Raw genomic sequence first — 21,227 nt, 5'->3', positions numbered from 1 at the left:
CTGTGTTGAACTTTTTACTTCTGTTTCAACCAATTTATAAGGGAAATAAAGATTATAGCTCTTCCTGCCTCCTCTTACTTTCTATTGAAGACAATTATGTTTACCTTAGTTGAAAAATTCTGTATATATTAACGTCTGTTAAGTATCTGATGCTTTCGTGTTTCATTGCTAGACTCTTTTTTTTGCTGATGGAGAAAGGAATAAATCTGTTGTTGTTATGATTTTTGATGATGATATTCCTGAAGGTGATGAGAAATTCCAATTAATTTTAACAAATCCCTCTCTGGGGCTGGAATTAGGAGAGAACACAACAGGTAAAACTTAGTTTTGATGTTCTTACTTTTTGGAATTTTATGGCTGTCAATTTTATTCTTCTGACTAATCGTATTTTAGAGAAGACCATTGCCCTGCTAGGATCGTTATGCTCCTTTGGAAAGTTCTTAGACACCCCTATGAAATCTATTCAATTAACAAGATAATATGTAAAAAGGGGAATCAAAAAGTACAAAAGTGAGCTTTTTAATAAAAGAGTCTAGATTCTTCCTGTCCAGAAATATTCCTTACTTGCATATTCTTTTCAAGTAATAGCATGGACATAAAACCATTATGTATGCACTAAAGGAAGAATGGATTTGTCTTCATATGTATTTCATTTATCTATGTGTACAATTATATTTTACTATGTTTACTGTGTTTTTTTCTCAAAAGCCACAATTACTATACTTGCCAATGATGACGGCCATGGAATTTTGTCATTCAATAACAGTGATCACTTCTTCCTAAGAGAGCAAACAGCTGTCCATTTGATGGAAAGTATTGCAGTATTAAACATTATTAGAGAACCTCCTCAGGGAATATTTGGCACTGTGACTGTTCAATATCTTGTAAGTGAAATTAATTCTTCAAAGCCATCAGTGGATTTGACCCCTTCTCAAGGATATATTGTACTGGAAGAAGGAGTCAGATTCAAGGTAATATGATAGTTATTACTAAATAAGTGAAGAAAGCTTTTGTGAAATTGTTGGGAAGATTTTAGAAATGTGTGTGTTTCTTTCATGTGTTTATTTTTTTCTTGTTTTCCTTCATTCTCAGAGCAAATTGTCTCATGGGAGTGGGACTAGGTAAATTTAAATGTGCTCTTCTGTAGGTATTTCTCTGTAGTAGATGAGGTAAATTGAAAACAATATAATGGGTATATAGTGTTTATGTATGCACAGGAACATCTTGTTGTATGTATTCAATACGTAGATGAAACATAAACTTTGAAATGAAGTGATAATGTACACACATGGTAGTTAAGGCTGAAGTAAAAATCACATTCTTTAACATGGTACTTCAGAGGGTCTGAACTGAACAGAGTATACTTTAGCAAATGCAAAAAGTGAACACCTCTGAGAGTCGTAGGAATAAAATATTACTTATTCTCTGGGAGTATTAAACTCACTGACTATACTGTGCCTGCAAGAATGTCAGCTAGGTAACGAGCAGCTTAAGTTTGTTAAATCCTGACCCCTCTGAAGTTAAATGACAGCTTGCTTTTTAGATTTTATTTTCTTTTATTTTGTCAGTGAGGTGAGGGTCAATAATAAGTTAGTGGGCTAGTTAGTAGTGGCTAGTTGGATAGAATCTTAAACAAAACTCTCTGCAAATACCGCTTTTCAGTTCGTGAACCTTAAATGCATTTGGAACCACAGTGCTGAGTAGTGTAGCAGATCTGTGGGAAGCCAAGGACTTCTTAAATTGGTCTCTAAAATATGATTTACTGCAGAAGTAAATAGAGATCTGAAAGGTTGTAAGCTCCAGTTTAGTTCCAGATCCATAATTACTAACTTTTTTTTCTATAGCAAAGCTGTGAACCTGTGTAACTTCTGGCTGTTTGGGTGCTGGGAGGGATGACAGTGAGCCCCAAATGATAATGGAAACACGTAACTCTATATAATTCTCTGCTACTTTCAGGTCACTTTGAGAGGATGCTAGTCTCATCCACAGTAGTGCAATAAAGGGAAAAAAGCATCAAGAAGAGTGAGAGTATCTCACATATTCCTCTATATTTGCTTTTTTTCCTTCTTTCTTACCCTCACCAGTAGTGGAATTATCTTGTTTCCCTGGAGCTAATTTAGTTGCCAACTAAAGAAAATTAAAACCAACTTCACTGAGCTACATTAAAGGATCAGGGAGCTGTATGGGGACTGGGAGTGTGACCAAGGAGTGTGTGGAGTAAATAGAGAACCAAAGTGTGAGGAAAGGATCAAAAATTATTGCATTTCAAAGGGCCTTAGGATGAGAGGAGAAAAAATGAGAAAAAAAATAGCTAAGTGGATATTTATGCTTGCTCTGGTGTTGCACCAATGGAGGTCACCAGACAGATGACTTTAGAACCTCATCCTGAGCCATCCCTGCCTCAGATCTGTCCTCTTCAGTTTCAAGATCTGCTGTTCTCCTGCTGTGCTAACCAAAGGCGTACACTGAAAGAACAGAAACAGGAGCATGGTCTGATAGGGTTATGTCATCATTAGCTGTCAATTCTCAACAACTTTCTGTGCTTGTTTTCTTGTCAGACATTACATATTTCCGCAATACTGGATGAAGAACCAGAAATGGATGAGCACTTTGTTGTTACCCTGTTCAATCCAACTGGAGGAGCCAGACTGGGCACAAGAGTGCAAACTATGATTACAGTATTACAGAACCAGGCTCCACTGGGCCTTTTCAACATCTATCCAGTTACAAATAGGTACTAAGAACTGATACAGTTGAAAGGAGATTTTTCATGTTTCATGTTGTAGAGATGGTATCTCTCTACAACTTTCTTTTTGATGAATCTCTTTAAGGAAATTCAACAATCCAATTGTAAGACATTTCTAATTTTAAAAAGTATCCTGTCAAATACTATTACTGCTATGCAAAAGGACAGAAACCCACTTAAAATGGACTCTTCATCATTAGAAATATATTTTTTATATTATTTAAATATCATAATTTATATTAGAGATAAAAATATTATATTACATATAAATAGCAATAAATATATTATTTAAATTAAATAATAATGTAATATTTAAATAAAACTTTATCTTTGGATTATTCTAGCACAGTATAAAGGGTGCACTTTGCATAAACCTGACATAGCTTTAATCTGAAAAAATGGCATCACACCTTTTCTATCATATTTTCAAGTGTATTTTTTCATAAACCTATACTTCATATACGTCCCTAAACATTCCACTGATAGTAAGCCATATTATAAGCTCCAAACCTCAGATGAGTACCCAAGGAGTCATGCATTTTAGAATTCATTTTTGTTTTTAAGTTTGTGTGAAATACACTGTCTCTCAGGGCTGTTTTTCAAAAGCTAATGAACCATATGTAATGACATTTGCAAAAATCATTCAGCTTAAACCATACACTTGGTGTGTTAAATTTCAGGCAGGCTGGTTTAAGATTTTGTTGAATTGCCTGTGATTTTGCCAAGGTCTTGTGGTGAGAAAACATTGGACAACCTCAATTATTGTGGTGATCAGTCCATCAGATAGCAAAACTAATCATTTTACTTCTTTTGTGTATTCTGCAATGAAATTGTACTGTAAGAATCTTATTCCTGTGCCGTAAAGATAATATATTCTTTCTTTCTTTTCACAATTCTCACATTTAGGACAAATTTCCTCATAGTTGAAGAAGCCAACACTACAGTTTATTTGAAAGTTTCACGGAGTAATGGGCTTAATGTGTCTGTGAGTGTTGAGTGGGAGACACTGTCGGATACTGCATTTGGCATCGGTACGTTCACTTTATTGAGAATTTCCCCTGCTTTTGTCAGAGTAGTTATAGCAACAAATACAGGAGATGTAACTTTGGAATGTAGATTCATGTATTTGATGAGATTAATCAGGAGATAAAAGAGCTTAGCTCCTTAAGAGTGGCCTTGTCATCAGCCACTTGTGTCAGAATTTCAATAATCTGTATTGCTCTCCTTCCTGCTTATATGTCACTAGACTTCTGTTTCACTTTCGTACATGGGGGGTTTCTGGGCTCAAGCACACACTGAAGCCAGGTCATGAGGAGCTTCTCGTCAACCAACACCCCGAAGTCCTTCTCCTCAGGGCTCCTCCACACAGTCTCCCCCAGCCTATGTTTGTGCCTGGGATTGCCATGACCCAGGTATAAGGTTCACATGGTACCATCTCTCCAGGCTGTCCACTTCCATCTGGATCCCGTTCCTTCCCTCCAGTGTGTTAATCACACCACACAGCTCAGTGTCATCAGAAAACTTGCTGAGGGTTCTCATTCCCATTGTCCATGTTGCCAACAATGTTGTTAAACAGCACTGGTTTTGCTACCGTGTCGGGAGCACTACTTGTCACTGGAAGCTATCCTACCATCTCTGCCCAATTGTACCCATTTCCATGCTAAACCTTTTTGTTCCAGTACTGATACATGTACGACTGCTCACTAATCCAGACTGAAACTAACAAGGCAAAAAAGAAAATTCCTGGTTTTGAACATGGATGAATACTCTGTCTGGCTCAGCAGCTCATCTAACCTCTGTGGGATTGGGAGTTTGGCTTTTGGAGTTTAATTCTGACAACCCAGTACTTTTTTCTGTAAGCCAGTCAAACAGCTTAGGCTGTTTAAGAATCTTAGTGCCATGACTGATTGTTGTGATGAGAGGAGGAAAGAAGACAAACATATACACTTTGTAGTTTCTTTGTCACTCGTTGCTAATTTTCTTACTAGCTGAATTCCAGCCTGAATCCTACTCAAATTGGCTATGCATCCTCCATATGTAATTGTAATATATTAAGAATACATTTATCGTTTAACTCTCATGAGATCCTCTGTACTATAACATTTCTGTTACATTTAAATTTCTGGTACATTTATATATACCAACTATGTAGAGACTACTTCAAAACTTCTGATACTAGGTCTGGTTTTGGCATTGAAAAAGACCTCAGGAATAAGCACTATTTCCTTTTACTGTATTGCAGGGGGCAGTATCAGTGTCCTGTCTGTCTTGCAAAGTTTTGTGGAAGAGTCAGCATCTAGTTGGTGTTTCTTTACATCAGGTCAAATCCTGTATGGTATTCTGCTGCGTACACCTCCAGCTATGTTTTCTACTGTCTACCAGTGGAAAGGAGTTTTTGTTCCCGTCAAGGTAAATGTTTGCTAGCAGACACCAAGCATGCTACTTAATAAAGAATTTAATTCTCAATTTTACTTTTTTATTCCTCTCTCAGAATTTAAATATGTGGGATCCTAAGAGCTGTCTGTCTTTCCAAATCCATGCCTCTCCCTACCTTGTGATTACTCATGGAGGAGCCAGTGAGGGAGCTTCCAACAGCAGTGTTTATGCATTCATGCCTGGACACAGACTGTTGAAGGTGAATCTGTTTTACTTGAAAAAACATGAAATAATGGAGTTGGAAAGGGCCTCAGGAGGTCCTCTGGTCCAGCTGTCTTTAAGAAAACAGCACTCTGTGCTCAGCTAGTATGTGTTCCTAACACTCTGCATGATTTCAGTGATGTAAGTTTTAATAAATGGTTGTCTAAAGTGTTTTTCTATTTATATTTTGGGGGTAGGGAAAATGACCTGGAAGAGAGGAAGAAATTGTGGAGCAATCAAGTCACAGAACATTTTCTGAGAAATGTGTAACATTATGTAAATTTTTAATCCCACATATATAGAGAGATAAGTGAAACTACATACATGTAATTTAATGTATTTATATATAGTTTTATGTGTAATTTCACAATTTTTAAAAGTCACAGAATCATAGAATTATTAGTGTTCGAAGGGACTTTAAGATCTTCTAGTTCTAAGCCCCTGCCATGGGTAGGGAAAATATGTGTATATATGTATAAACTTGGCAGTTGAAGAGACTTCCAAACACCACTTTTGTTGTATTTTGCTCACAGATACAGACTTTCTCTATTCTGAATACTATACAAGTGAAACATTTTGCTGTGGATGAAGAAAACTATTTGATTTTTGTGAGTCACACAACCAGTTCCAGTTCCATCCAGGTTAGACTACACTTGTCTTCCCTTTTATGTGGGTAGTTTGGTTTGTTTTGAGTTCAAAATATGAAGTAATAATAAAAAAAACCCTACAAATATACATTTTTGGGGAAAAAAAGCTTACTTTTCTATTATGGATTTCTGAGACTGAAAATTGTAGGGTTCTACCAATACTTTCTGCATTAACACATAATTTATATTTGGTTTGATTTTACTGCTAGTGTTTTTTCTGTTTTGAAATCTAGCATGTTGAACACCTATAAGAACAGAAATAGCTTCTGATCCTAAACCTCTGAATCTGAAGAACAGACACAGCTGCTTGCAGTAGGGTCATTCTTACCAGCATTCTTCTGCCTTAAGGTCCATCTTAGAAATGAGGAATTCAGTTCACTATAACTCTTCCCAGTTTTTCATCATGACACCTAATTTCTTTTCTCTAGGTGCTAATTATGAATATATAATGAAATAAATGTTTCATCTTTCCACAGGTTTTCCAGTGGCATAATGATGTATTTGTGCTGCATCATCAACTTCCACTTTACAGAGCTCTGAACATAGCATTGTTTGATAGAGGAGGCATTATGTACCTGTTACTTTCTTTGTCTAATACCAGCCAGAACTTGCTCTTGTACCAGTGGTTGAATAATGAGTTTAGGAATCTTCATCAATTACCAGCAAAAGTAATAAAACATATGGAGGCCTTCATTTCTGGATCGGATATCTATTTAATTACTGCAAAAGGTATTTAGCAGAAGACAAACACTGAGTTTGCAAAGTATATGCTGGCTTATTTGGTAGTAAAGGCATCTGGGGTAAAGGAGTTTAGCTAGGAATTAAAGTATTACAGGGAAGTGACAACTCACTGATAAGCCTTTTATCAAAGTAATCTCTGGTTTGTCCCTCAAAAATAGAAGCATTGTTTGTTCTCAAATACTTATGAAACTAATGAATTATTTTCGCAAGAACGATATAGCTATTCATGTAGCTGCTGATCGCAACCTTTCTAAGCTTTTCTGAGCTTTGTGATATGCAAAATCATTGGTCAGCAAACTACATGTGTTTTTTATTATAGATATAGCATTTTAGTCATTATTTTGTAAGTGCATCTCTATGCCTATTGAAAAGTTTATTTTGGCTGCTGTCTACTGGCAATATTAATAATCTTATATGTGAATGTGTGCAGAAAAGGCCTTAAATGTCAGTGGATGAATCATTCCATGGAGACCTTAGAGCAGCTTCCAGTGACTAAAAGGGCCAACAACGAACCTGGAGAGGGGCTTCTGACAAGGGCCTGTAGGGACAGGACAAGGGAGAATGGCTTTAACCTCACTTACTATAGGTCTCACTTTGTAATTAAAGCTGCCAAACTCTGCCTTTTGAATAGCCATCAGTGTGTAATTTAGCTAACAAGCAGCAAACTAATGTAAATTTTTCATTTTTCTCCTTTGTAGAATCTGGAAATTCTTCTGAAATTTTCATCTGGGAGACGGGGCAATCTACTTTTAGACACTTCCAGTCTCTTCCAGTCTGTGCTGTAAGAGGCATCCATGTTTTTATGCCTCCTTCTGGTTTAGGTAATTTAGACGTTATTAGAATCATTGTGCTACCAAGGGCATTTCTAGCATTACAAGAAGAACTTAAATATATCACTGCATGTTTCTCTTTTTCCCTTCTTGTACAATGTAGTTCACATCTTCCTATCTGGTAAGGACACAACATCACTGTATTCTTGGAACTCGGAAGAGAACCAGTTCTCTGTAATGCTGGAAGCCCCATTTGCAGATCATATCACTTCAGCTACTGCAAGGTCTTTGAACTCCAGTAAGAGCTTGATTGCTCTGTCTGTAGAATCCCACTCCCAGATTTATGAGCTGACTGCTATCTCCAACCAGTCAGATTTTATACCTAGGTAGGTTTTTTTATGTTTTATATAACTTTCATATATCCATAACTTTATAATGTATTTATAACATATATATATAACTTTTATATAACTTTTTTAAATTTTTAATAGGTTTAATATAACCTGAAGACAAACAGCCTCATGACTGGCTTTAACACATGGCAAAAAAGGACTTGCATTTATGACTTGATTTTTAAAAAAGCTTTTATTTAGCATAAATGAAATTATTTTCATAACTAACTTCAGTTATTCTATGATCCATTATAATTAAAAAAAAACGCAAAAACAAAAGATACCAGAAACCCACTAACTTTAAACCTCCGTTATTTCTTTAGGCATATAAACAGTCATTCCAGCTCCAAAAAAAGCTTATTAAATTTACAGCAGTGCTTTTAAAGTTCATTAATCAGTTATCCTCAGTTTATAATTATTTGAGATGTGTTTTTTTTATGCTAGTTCGGGTGAATTGATATTTGAGCCTGGGGACATGGAAGCTGTGATAGCAGTCAGTATCCTGGATGACATCATCCCAGAGGAGGAAGAATGCTTCAAAGTGTGGTTGAAAAACCCTAAGGGAGGTGCAGAGATTGGTGTTCATGGTTTTGTTAACATAATTATTCCTTCCAATGACAATGCCTATGGAGTCATTGCATTTGCTCAGGTAAAACATCTAAGGTAAATCATTATAATATGTATAAATAATTTCTGAATTATGGAACACAAACAAACATACAAAAACTGTAAACTGGGCTATGTGACAGGATTGTTTTTCTGAAGTCTTGTAGCAATCTGAATTAGAAGATTTTTAACATCCATTTAGCATTCCTATGTGATGATACACACAGCAATGTAAGAACACAAGCTGATAGAAAACCAGTTCCAGGGCCCATCCCTATTATGAGATTTTTATAATCCCCTTACATTTAGATTAACACATTGGTTAATCAGATTGGTTTATCAGCAGCCTAAAAATTCAGTTTCCAGATGGCATTTATGAACTCATCATAGAGTCACTACTGGTTAATCAAGGTTAATCAAGGGAATTAAGTAAACAAATCTGTAGATCCTTTTCCCCTGAAAAAGTTACTAACTAAATGAGTTAACCTGCCAGAACAAAATAATTTCTTTGGAATAGAGGTATTATTTGCAGTGGTTAATTCTTAAATCATCTGACACTGTAGAAATTATCTAGACACATCTATACTGAAGACATACTGAAAATATAAACCACAGAAGAGTCATTACTGAAATGAAACATGGCATCTGGACTTCTGTAAGAGGATGGACAACAATAAAGTAAAAGCAGTAAAAATATGTCTCTTTGAAGGTGTGCTTTTTTGTTATGTGCTTCATATGATTTGGATATAAATACTGTACTAAAAAAATAAAAAAACACAAAAAAAAACAAACAAAACAAACGAACAAAAAAAAAACTACCAAGAAAAGAAACTTTGTTTTGGCTTAAAATAAAGAGGCCTGACATTTTAAGTTCTTACATCCATGAAACCTGTGATTATTGAATAGATCTGAAAATTAAGACATAAAAATTTAATAAGCGAATATGTATATAGCTACTTAATAGTATATTAACTGTTTGATGCCCAGTGTCACTGGCCCCCATTGCATACCCAGGCCCCTAAAGAAAGTTTTCTTTATAAGAAAATAATGTTATAACTCTGCTCTTTTATGTTTTCCAGAGTTCTTTATTTAAGCAAGTTGAAGAAATGGAACAGGACAGCTTAATTACCTTGAATATTGAACGTTTAATAGGAACATATGGACGAGTTACAGTGGAGTGGATTGCTAATGGGAGCATAAGTGATGTATTTCCATCTTCTGGAATGGTATGTAATAATCTGATACATATATACATAATCACTGATATGAGGAAGCACTGACTGTATTGTCTCAGACCATAGATGCAGATATACTGAGGGAGAAGGATAGTACGTGTTAGATTGACCAATTCTTCTGTTAATTTCTGCTTCCTGGTCCTTTCCTGTGATTCTGGCACTTCTGGTTACCACATAATACTGCACCATCACTCTCACTCTTCTAGAACCAGGAATTCAAGGACCAGGATGACTTCCAGTAATTAGAAATGTATATCCACAGTATCCTGTTCCCATCTTCCTTTCTTGCTCTTATGATATCCAGATACGGTGTCAAATAATTTCCATAGGTGGGAATCTTTGTCCTGACCTTGCCAATACACCTTGACAGCTTCAGTGGACCAGGAGAATAACGACACGTCCCAGTTCTTTCTGTTTATAAGACTATTCAGATTTTCAGCCACGTTAAAATTCAGTTTCCGGCTATCCAAAGCTCTTATATGCCTTAGGATAGACAGATGCTGGGTGCTTCCGGTCAAAGGCCTCCACCTAGTGGCGTCTGTAGAAAATATAAAAACCTGCAGGCTTTGAGACATTAGAGCTGTAGTACAGACCCGAGCTGAGGGAATAGGGACAAAGACTCTAGAAATAAACTTTACAACTGGAAATAATGGGTCTGGAATAAGATAAGAAATAGAAAAAAGTCACCAGAGGGGAAATAGAGGAATCTAAAACAAGCATACTGAAATCATTGAAGTTTTCCTTGAGCATTCCAGATTGGTACTGCATGATTTCCCTGCATATTCTTTCAGGTAGGAAAAGATGGAATGGTAAAGCAAAGGTATACCTTGTTCACAGGAAATTTCTGTTTATCTTTCAGCATAAGTGAAAGTGTTTCCTAAGCCTAAGTGTTTATAGACACATCTTCCTTTTTGAGAGACCTAACCAAATGGCCCACCCACTATTTGTACAGCAAAGGGACATGAAAATGATGAAAGGATTGGAGCATTTAATACATGGGAGGATGCTCAAGGGGGATCTTACAACTATGTGTAAGGGGCATGGGGTCAAGGTTAAAGAAGATGGAGCCAGATGCTTCTTGACCGTGTCTTGTGCCTGCATTGGGCAGAATACAGGAAATTTCCTCAGAGATATTGTGAAGTCTCTGTCCTTAGAGATACTTAAAACCTATCTGGACATGGGCCTGAGCAGTTTGCTTTTGTTGAACCTGTTCTTAGAAGTGACAATTGGACCAGGTGATCTCCAGAATTCCCTTCCAACCATTGTGTGATTCTGTGGTAATGAAGATATGTGGTCACTTTGAAACAGTTGAACCATTTTTCCTCAAATTGGAGTGTAGCTGTCAGAAAAAGGTATTGGTTTGGATGCCTGTTTATAAGGCAGATAGCTATAGGCAGCTAAATGATACCAAAATAATTTTCATAGAATCATAGATTTTGTCCTGATTTTGGAATAATCTTCTCAGAGAAGAAGGGGATTCACCAGTACTGGGCAGCTTTAAGATTCGACTGGATAGGGTTCTGGGATATCTAGTCTAGGTCATGTTTTGCCTAGAAAAGTTGGACCAGATAATCCCTGAGGTTTCTTCCAACCTGGGATTCCATGATTCTATGATACATATATACGTGCATATGTGTATATTTATGTATGTGTGTGTATGAGTGTGTTATATATATATGTGTGTATTTTTAATTGATAGAGAATAAAAATGGTATAACAGCATTGAGAAGAAGTTTGACTTCTTTTCTTCCCTCTTTCTGAACTTCAGATTACATTTTCAGAAGGTCAGGCCCTGTCCACAGTCACCCTGACAATTCTTGCGGACAGTATTGCAGAGCTTGCAGAGACTGTGGAAATCACACTCACCTGTGTTACCACCGTGGGTGTTAAGAATACCACGAAAGGAGCTGTCATTGACCCCAACAGGGCAAGAGCTGTACTTAGCATTTTACCCAGTGACTCTCCACATGGTGTGATTGGGTGGCACATGGACTCCCTCTTTGTTAAAGTCATGGAGCCAGAAGGTAAGTCTTGTGTCTTCATTTTTAGGTAAAAAAAAAAAAAAAACAACACCAACTTTTTCAAAGTCAGCATTCTTGAAGCTATAATGTTGGTTTTATATATATAGTGTATCATGTTTATATATTATATACATATCATATATATATTTTATAACCATTATAAAATACCATATTATTATAATCATTACAATACATAGCATGTAATATGTAATACATAAGGCATAAGACATAATGCAAAATACATAATGTGCAATGTATAATATATAGTATACCATATCTTATATATATGATGCATGATATATATTTTATATGTTTTATATATGATAATATATATGCACAATTTAGGATGTATGATATATAACACAGAATATATGATAGATCTATAGTATATGCTATATGATATATAGTATAAAATGTATAATTTAATTGTATATAAGATATACATCATATAATATGTACCTACTATATAGTAGGTAATATGATTTATAGTGTATCATTAGAATTGTTATAATATATAGGATAATTTATAATATATATAACCATGTATATGGTTATATGTATTATTTTATAGGTATTTTATTTTTATATGTATCAGCATTTTTCTATATTTTTTTTTTAACCAGAAATAGCCTTTAAAATGTATGACTATGGCATTTCATTACATACATTTTATGCTGTATTTCACATTACATATATCAACATTATCAAGTAATTTTTGTTTAGGGGGTAAATTATTTAAATCTTGGCATCTTGTGATGCTAATTGATAATACATGAAGTTCTTCTATTTATATTAAAAGCCTAACTTTCCCATTTAATGGGGTTAATATATTGTTTAAAATAATTTACATAAATAATTTACATAGCAAGGCTTTCCTCATGAAGTGGGTCAAAAAGGGAAGCTTTTTGTTCTGTGGGACAGGGGAAGGAAGGAAGCAGAGTGAATTCCATGTCAGGAAAACTGAATTAGGGTTTTCCTGCCTGCCAGCTGCATGTTTGATAGGTTATGTCAGTTTTTCTCCCAGGGTCTAAGTGAAATTGTAAAGGATATGCCAGGCAGCTGGCTAGAGGAGGACTGCTGTGGTGCTCCAACTTCTGCCCTCTCTGATGTCTCAAGGAGTTCTGGCACTTGCCATAGCCTGGGAGTTTTCCAACAGCTGCCTGATGGCCTATTCATACTTCAAAAGCCCAACTGAAATTTCCTGACAATTCAATATGCTGTCCGTATTAACAAATAAAGTTTATGGAAAATACGTTTTTCCATCAGAATATATTATTCTTGCAGATAAAACCTCCTCATCAGTTCTATTGTAAAGGGAATCAGTGTTGCCCTTTCTTTAGCACATGTAAGTATTGTGGGAGCACAAAGCTGGTTGCTTATTATCTATTTCTTCAGCCATAAACCCAACACTTTCAGCCAAGTGCTGTTTGGTGGTTCATTGGAAAAAACTTGCAAATCTTCTTTCCCAAAAGGGATCTGAGCTTGGCTGATATAAGTGTGTCTTGTTTTCATAGAATCATAGAATCACAGACAGTTTGGGTTGGAGGGGATGATAAGAATCATGCAGTTCCAACCCCCTGCAACAGGCAAGGACACCTTCCACTAGACCAGGTGATCCAAGCCCCATCCAACCTGGCCTTGAAAACTTCCTTCAAAATCTGAATGGAGGAAATGTAAAATTTACAGCCAGAGTGATTGCCTCCAATGCTCATTTCTGTATTAGTATCAACAGTGATCTCCTAGACATGTAAATGCCATACAAAATAGTAAGATGGGAGTTTTGAAGGAAAATTTAAAAAAAAAACAAAATAAAGGCCATATCAAAGTAACAGTTTTTGTAACAGACATTTTAAACTAGAAACATTCTGTGGTTTACTCTTCCTCTAGATCCAGGTTTCAAATGCATTCCAGGTGTACCCACTGTGTGTTGTGTGTGTTCACCCCACTTGTGCATGCTCATCTGCCTGACCCATTGAATTATCCAAGTATTGTGTTTCTAAGAAGAACTGAAGTGGGCTCGAGCAAGCAGCTGCAGTACAATTAGGTGAACTGAAAGTCAAGCAGAGGCAGGGTTAAAATAATCGTGTCTTGTTTCATTCCTCTCCTTGTTATAGGGCAAGTGAATTCAACTACTCTTAATTTACAAATCGTTCGAGAACAAGGGTCTGTTGGAAAGATTGCAGTTCAGCTGAGCACTGCACCTAACCTTGAACTGCCCCTCTCCAACCAAGCAACAGAGAATGAGGATTACATACTGGAAAAGAAGACAATTATTATGGCAGAGAACATGACAATAACTTTTGTCACAGTCACTATTTTGCCTGTGAGTAGTCTAACTTTAGTAGGCTTTAGCTAATAAAGTCCTTTAAAGAAAGGGAAAATAGTACCATTTCTATACCAGAAATAGGATTTAGCATTCTAGAAATGGCTGAGGTGGGGTTCTTGCCTCATCAGATGGCAGCCGTCACTTTCTGAAGAATTCAAGCACTCATCAATGAGAATGAACCAAATTCTTTGTTTTGTTGTAGTCCCAAAATTAACATGTAATAATGACAAAGGAAAAAATCATAAATGTTGCTTTTTCAACTTGTTACAGATTTTTACAGATTTATTTTACTTTGCATGCTCTTAACATATTTATTCTGTAGTTCAGAAAATGCTATATTTTACCAAAAATATGTATATTCCTTAAATATATTCAGAATGGAGATATTACTTTTCAAGTTCTGGTTTAGTTTCTAAGATCTAGCCAACTTTCTTATAGATCAGAGAAACAAGAGATAGCCGGCACTGCTTTCCGCTGTTCTGACAGATCTGGAATCTGATTGCCAACTTCAGTTTCTAAAGCTCAGCAAAAGCAGCCTTTTTCTCCTTTCACATGGTGTAAAGCAAGGGGTTGCTTATATGGTCCCATGTGCAGAGGGTTTTTGAACAGTAAGCAGGCTACAAGTAGTGAGTTTCCTGCATGTGTTGTAACTTACAGCGTTTTATTTAAAAAGTGACATTTTTGCAGGATAATGTTCCAGAATTACAGGAAGGATTTATAATCAATATTACCAATGTGCGACTGCTTGATTCTCCCACTGGGGGCCAGCCAAGCATGAAGAGGCTTGGGTTAGAAATAGCTGAAATAACAATTGAAGAAAATGATGATGCCAGAGGAGTATTTAGTTTCAATGTTACAAGGGTAAGTAAGTCTGAATGAAAAGTACTTAAAGTAGCATTCCAGCAGGAGAGTCTCTGTTTTCAGACCAGTTTTGATGGTGTTTTAATAAGCTTTATGACACTAAATTGTTCTGGATAAAAAGGCCAGATACCAGACAAACAAGTAAATCTTAATTCTTCACAATTAATATATGAAATTTATTAGATAGCTGAAAGTGCCAGAACTAGTGTGATGGAACGTTCTGAAAGGGACTTCAGGATGTCATCTAATCCAGGCTTTCGCTCAGAGCAAGGTCAATGCTGAATTCAGACCAATATACAAGTGATTATGTATTTTTTCATTTAGTTTTACCTGCAAGTAAATATGCAAAATAAAAAACAAACAAACAAACAAAACCCAAACCAACATAAAACAAAGTTGCTGTGATGCTCAGCAGTTTCTTGTTGTCTTTACAGGATATAACTGGAGCTGTTGTTGGTTATGAGGTACCGTCACCACAGAATATACTGAAACTCCCAGTTGTTCGACAGGCTGGGAGGTTTGGGTCAGCAACTCTGTATTGGGAAGCCATTCATGCAACTGCTAGTTTTGAAGACTTCACACCATCATTTGGAAACCTCACATTTGCAGATGGGGAGGTATGTGCTTTCTGAAAGTTTAACTGTCTCTAGGTTACCAGTTTAAGAGTTTCTCATGTTTCCTTCCAGCAGAATTTGTGTCTTTTCATTGAAAGCATTTTATCTATGGCCTTATGTCTGTGAATGATGCTCCTGACTTCAGTTCCTTAACAGGGAAATGTAGAACGTTCATGAGCATTGACCAAATAGGGCTGTATTTGGTCAAGCAAATGTTGACCAAATGTTGGCCAAATGTGTCTTTCACAAGTGACAACGTAATTTCTAATAATAAAGCCTGAAACACTGAAAATTTGTAATGTAACATGTCTTTACTATAAATTCTGTATGTTTTCTTAGCTGTGTTCTACATATAATTTTAAATGTCATGCTGCCCCTGGCAATACTTAGTGTACACAAGCAGTTTTGATTCCAAGTGAACAGAACTGGTCTTTGGCAAGTAGGATGTACTTTGTGAGCAGAATTTTGGCTTAAATACAATGTTGTCTACTTGCACTTTCCACCGAGTACCAAAGCAGAGCAGTCTGCTGCTTTTAGTACACAATGTTTATGTTGGTGGACTTAAAAACCCCTCTTGAATTTTTGTTCTTATTATACAAGTATGGTAAGAAACAAGCATAACTAAATAATGAGTGTTTATCATTTTTTATATAAAATTTACCTATTTTATTTTTTTTTGTCAAGCTATTCACAAAATATTATAAATGAAACTCAGTTGCTCTTTTTTTATTTTTTTTTTTTTAAATAATATTTTCTGCAGGCTAGAGGACAAATAGAAGTTGCAATCATAGATGACAATGAAGTGGAATTTCTTGAGATATTCAGGATTGCCCTGGTGAGGGTAACAGGTGGTGCAAGACTTGGGGATGACACCCTGGTAATTGTTGCTATTCCACCAAATGATTCCCCTGTTGGAGTATTTGGTTTTGAAGAAAAGAAGGTGAGTTTGATTTGGATTGCACTCTTTTCTGATAAAGCTGGATAGTGAGTTCGTGTCACTAACACATAGGTGATTTTGGTGAGCATTCATTGCAGTGGAAGACATGACTTCATTGAAAGCCATGTTAGTGCTTGTCTCATCTAGCTGTGTAGAATGGCTGTAACAACAAAACTGCTGCTGCATAAATGAAGATTTCTGCATTACTGAATTGATTTAATTCAGTTCACTAAAAAAAAAACAGGGCACCCAAAGTAGTATTTTGGTAGTCTGATGAATATTAAAATGGTTTTGTAATAATCTGTATTGCTGAAAGTAAAGATAAGAAATTACAAAACGTATTTCATCTTAGTTTTTGTCAGTGAATGATTCTTCTGCTCTCAATCTTGCTGGTGCTGTGCCTGTTTGTGACTCACTGTCTGTAATTATTTTTAGTCATAGAGCATACAGAAATAACACGAGTGACTAATCTTTGATAGCAGAATTCAGTACATCCCTTATGTCCGTTATCTTCCTGTTGATTTTCACTGTTGTCCTTATTTCACATTGTCGTTGATGTTTTTTGTCATTCATCTCAAGTCAGTATTGATGCATTTTGCTACAGCCTTTCCTTCTTTTTCCTCATCTTTCTTCATCAGGTAATAGTGAAGGAACCTCAAACACCCGATGACTCTGCTGCAGTTGTATTGCTCACTGTAAGTCGAAGTCATGGAGGACAAGGAGCAGTTAAAGTGTTATGGATTCTTGAAGAAGCAGCCAGATATGATTTGACCCCTTTGAATGGTACCCTTCACTTCAATGAGGTATTTCTGATATTGCAAATAAGTGATTTGCTATTATATTTATAAATAGTTTCTTCTTATTATGCATGGTTTTGTGGTTGCTGTTATGTGTTTATAGCAGCAAGGTGTTGCTAAATATCGTAACACTAGGAAAAGGCCAGTTTGAACCAGTGGGGTTAGCAGTGTGCAATGGTTTGTTTTTTTTTTCAAACAAAGCCAACAGGCTCATTTTAAGGCAGCACAATGTAATCATTAGGAAGATGGGCTTTTCAGATTTGAATTGTTTTTTCAATAAGAAAGAGAAACAAAATGCACTGAATGTGAAGAATGATTACAGGAACATTTACTCCATTGCAGTGTCAGACAACTGCAAGAGCAAAATTGATATTGAAAGGGTGAGAAGGATGAAAGAATGCTCAAAATTTGCAGATTTTAAAAAATAAATAATAAAACACCCTAGTGACTTTCAAACTGAACAGTGTGATTTGATTTGTGTTTCATGGCAAGTAAAAGCTCTGAAGTTAGGAGCCGAAACACTGAATATTGTCAAGCTATTGTTGTTATCTTAATATTGGTCTTTTATAGGCGACTCAAAATATTTAATGAGGAAAAGTGTTTTAATATAAAGCATAATCTGTCTGTACAAGGCTATTTTGCATAAAATAAATATGCATACCAGCAGTTTCTTTTAATCAGCTGGAAAATAGCTTTTTTTGGTAAGATTCACCAGTATTTGGGAAAGTTTTCCTGTCATTTTTTGCTATCCTTTCTCTGCTGATAGGCTAAATATTGTTTTTTGTCCCTGAAGTTCTTGTATATGTATAGCTGTAAGAATACAAGTATGTATGTATGGTGTACTAAAGATATGCAATGTGTGCCTACTTTTTTCCTATATTTTTATCTTGGGCATTTGCTGCTGCCCACTGCCAAAAATGTGGATTAGACAGGAATTTGCTAGGACCTTATATATCTAACCTTAATAATGTTAGTCCTTAGAATGTATGCACACTATTGAACATGAACTTTCTGATGGAAAAAATTGTCTAGAAACTTTCCTCTAGGTTGAAAACTTCTATATGAATACAATTTCAAAGTAATTTCAGTTGTTAGTCAGTTGAAAATAGCCAGGATATTTCTGGGGAGTACACAATGTTTGAGAGAAAATTTGTAGTATTTATTAAGCTGTGAGAAAACATTTCAGCCAGATCAGAAATATCATATTAAAAAAAAATACAGAATATATCAAGCATATGCATGTTTAACACTTGATTTGTTCAATTAAAAAAAACCTTTTTTATAATACCATATTTTGTTCAGTTATAAATACTTACTCTATTTATGTATCTTCTTATTTTTACATGATACAGACTGAATCCCAGAAGTTGGTTGTTTTACATGCGGTACAAGATGGTCTGCTGGAGGGTAATGAAACATTTACCATACAGCTAGTCTCTACTGGTGATGCAGAGATATCCCCTGTAAATGGTAAGGAATTAATTCATTACCTTCAATTTTGAGTAATTTCATATGAGAATTCTAGTAAGCCTGTTCATATTCTTTTAGTCTGCAGTGCTTATGTATTTTGTGTACAGTTACTTGGTAGCAGTTTTGACTGATAGTCTTTTTCCCTAAATTGTTTCATCGGCCAAAGAAATCAAATAGAACCTTAGATCATACTTTTTTATTCTAAATTAATTTTTGGCGTAAAGTTTTGTGTTAAGATGGGTAACATTGTAAAGAATTCTTTAACAAAAATAAGCAAACCAGGTTCAGACCTTTTTGAATCGTAGAACTATTTTGTTTGTAAGGGGGGTTATAGTTGCAAACTCTGCTCAAGTAACAGACTTCACAATTAGATCAGGCTGCTGTATGCCTTGTCCACTCAAATTCTGAATGTCTTCCAGGACAGGCAATTCCATGGGCTCTCTTGGAAGCTGGCACTAACCACTCATGTCACAAAATTTCCCGAAGTTAGGTCATTATTTAGTTTTCATTTACTATGAGAAGCTTTGTTCTTTTCATAGGTGTTGCAACTGTCATTATTGTGGGTGATGAAGGAGCTTCTGGGGTGGTTGGGATAGCCCATTCATCCAAGCATGTTCTGATTGGAGAACCTTCAGGAAATTATAATGGAAGTGCTCTTATTAGGTGGGTACATCACTCATTTTTCCAAAGGAAGGACAAGAGTACCATTTCAACCGCTATATGACTTCACATTTGGCAAGAATTTGTTGAGTGCTGCATTTCATTATCACTTCTAAAATCAGAACTATTTTTAAAATTTGATACTTGTTTTTAAAGAAGGGCAGAATATGTTATGCGTCTTTTCAGTATTACTGGAAAGCTCTAAATACTACCTTCAGTCTTCAGATTGTTTACACATTGATGCATTAAAGGAAGGGATTCTAGTGAAAGAAAGGAGGAAGGGGAAACAATGACATTTGAAGATACTTCGTGCTTTTCAGGATTGGTTCCTGAAGTGTATTTCACTACACTGCTATGATGGCTAGCCTAACCAAAGCAGGAACTGGGTTTTTAGTTGGAACAAGATGTAATTATTTCACTGCATTCAGTCAGTTGAAAAGAGGATGAGTAAACAAAGATGTTCGCACACCTTGTAAGAGTACTGGAAAAAGGATTACAACACTTTGCCTTGGTGAACCAGCAAATAAAAGCAACAGAATAGCTTCTTATGCTACCCTGAAAAGCCCGTAAGACAAAGGGATGCCTTGTGCAGCAGTTGTTGTAGATTATGTAGTAGATTGTGTTAGGTATGGACAAATTTTTTGCCATGACTTTGTTCACCAAGACTGATGTCATGAGCAGAATTAGGCTCTAGGTTTTTAGACAAGCAGCAGACAGAACATTTCTCAAGTGATCTCACAGTAGTATTCTAGTGTCCTTCTGCCTTAAACCCCAAATTGCCTCTAGGCATTACCCTTAAATCCGTTTTCCTTTTGTGTGCCTAATTCCAGAAGAGGAGAATGGAACTAAGAGATCTCAGGTTTCATCCCCTGTGTTTGGGCTATACAGATGCAAAGAAACCTTAAAAGAGACCTTAAAAAAACTCTTGGTAAAAATGCAGCTCTAGATACCTCCCAACACAGGTAAATTAAACAGAACCGCAGATATGTTATTGCTCTGAAGAGGGAATTTTAAAGATCTTAATAGTACTTAAGATCCTTACAGATCTTTAAAATCTCAGTAGGCTTAGTACATTAAAATTCAAGCTTCACAATGCTGATAACATTTCTTTCATGCAGAACAATATCATATACTGTTTGTCTCTGGATTGGGTATTAAATATGAAATGTAGAAAATAAAATCTGTGTTTGTGTTCTTGTCTGCAGCCTGACACGTGGACCAGGGATTTTTGGTGAGATCATAATACATTGGAATATAACACCTTCTCATCACACAGAATTTGTTGAGACATCAGGGACCTTGACAATGCGAGACAGGCAGTCTGCAGCAGTTGTTCTGATACAGGTATATGAGAGATTTTACATGACTAGCTATTTCAAGTAATTCCTTTTATTTTGTTAGCATCTTAATTAAAATGAGTTACACCTCTCTCCCTGGAAATAGTTTTAATTCTTTTAGCTTTCTTTTGTTCTGCTCCCTAGACTGTCGATGACAGCAGTCCTGAGGAGAAGCATTACTACCAGTTTCAGCTAACTGGAATTAGTGGTGGAGGACTCATAAATGAATCTAGCAGCACAGCAAATATTACTATGGCCGCCAGTGATTTTCCATATGGAGAGTTTACATTTACACGGGAACTACTCCAAACAACAGAAGAAGAAAAATGGGTACTAATTAAAATTCCTTTTCATGTAAAGTATTGATATATGTTAATACTGTTGCTAGATTTATGCTTAACTTTAGAAAAAAAAAATCTAAGTCTACATT

General features: G+C 35.8%; 1 protein-coding gene across 1 annotated transcript in view; it reads left to right on the top strand.

The window, feature by feature from the left end:
* The window catches only part of ADGRV1 (adhesion G protein-coupled receptor V1), a 293,458-nt gene that overhangs the window by 74,001 nt on the left and 198,230 nt on the right, over positions 1-21,227 (top strand). Inside the window, exons 42-63 of the mRNA XM_062605211.1 lie at positions 173-314; positions 709-971; positions 2,559-2,734; positions 3,653-3,777; positions 4,989-5,155; positions 5,238-5,381; positions 5,917-6,024; positions 6,507-6,759; positions 7,470-7,592; positions 7,705-7,927; positions 8,378-8,582; positions 9,619-9,765; positions 11,543-11,798; positions 13,910-14,118; positions 14,809-14,982; positions 15,417-15,599; positions 16,357-16,536; positions 17,172-17,336; positions 18,683-18,800; positions 19,340-19,463; positions 20,666-20,804; positions 20,942-21,127. Of these exons, the coding sequence (XP_062461195.1) occupies positions 173-314; positions 709-971; positions 2,559-2,734; positions 3,653-3,777; positions 4,989-5,155; positions 5,238-5,381; positions 5,917-6,024; positions 6,507-6,759; positions 7,470-7,592; positions 7,705-7,927; positions 8,378-8,582; positions 9,619-9,765; positions 11,543-11,798; positions 13,910-14,118; positions 14,809-14,982; positions 15,417-15,599; positions 16,357-16,536; positions 17,172-17,336; positions 18,683-18,800; positions 19,340-19,463; positions 20,666-20,804; positions 20,942-21,127 (3,810 nt within the window). The remainder of the gene's footprint in view (positions 1-172; positions 315-708; positions 972-2,558; positions 2,735-3,652; positions 3,778-4,988; positions 5,156-5,237; positions 5,382-5,916; positions 6,025-6,506; positions 6,760-7,469; positions 7,593-7,704; positions 7,928-8,377; positions 8,583-9,618; positions 9,766-11,542; positions 11,799-13,909; positions 14,119-14,808; positions 14,983-15,416; positions 15,600-16,356; positions 16,537-17,171; positions 17,337-18,682; positions 18,801-19,339; positions 19,464-20,665; positions 20,805-20,941; positions 21,128-21,227) is intronic.

The sequence above is a fragment of the Pezoporus occidentalis genome, unplaced genomic scaffold (assembly GCF_034315485.1).
Source record: "Pezoporus occidentalis ecotype Australia unplaced genomic scaffold, CSIRO_AGI_Poc_V1 ctg90, whole genome shotgun sequence".
Classification (NCBI taxonomy): Eukaryota; Metazoa; Chordata; class Aves; order Psittaciformes; family Psittacidae; genus Pezoporus; species Pezoporus occidentalis.
This window is presented reverse-complemented; position numbering and strand designations above follow the sequence as displayed.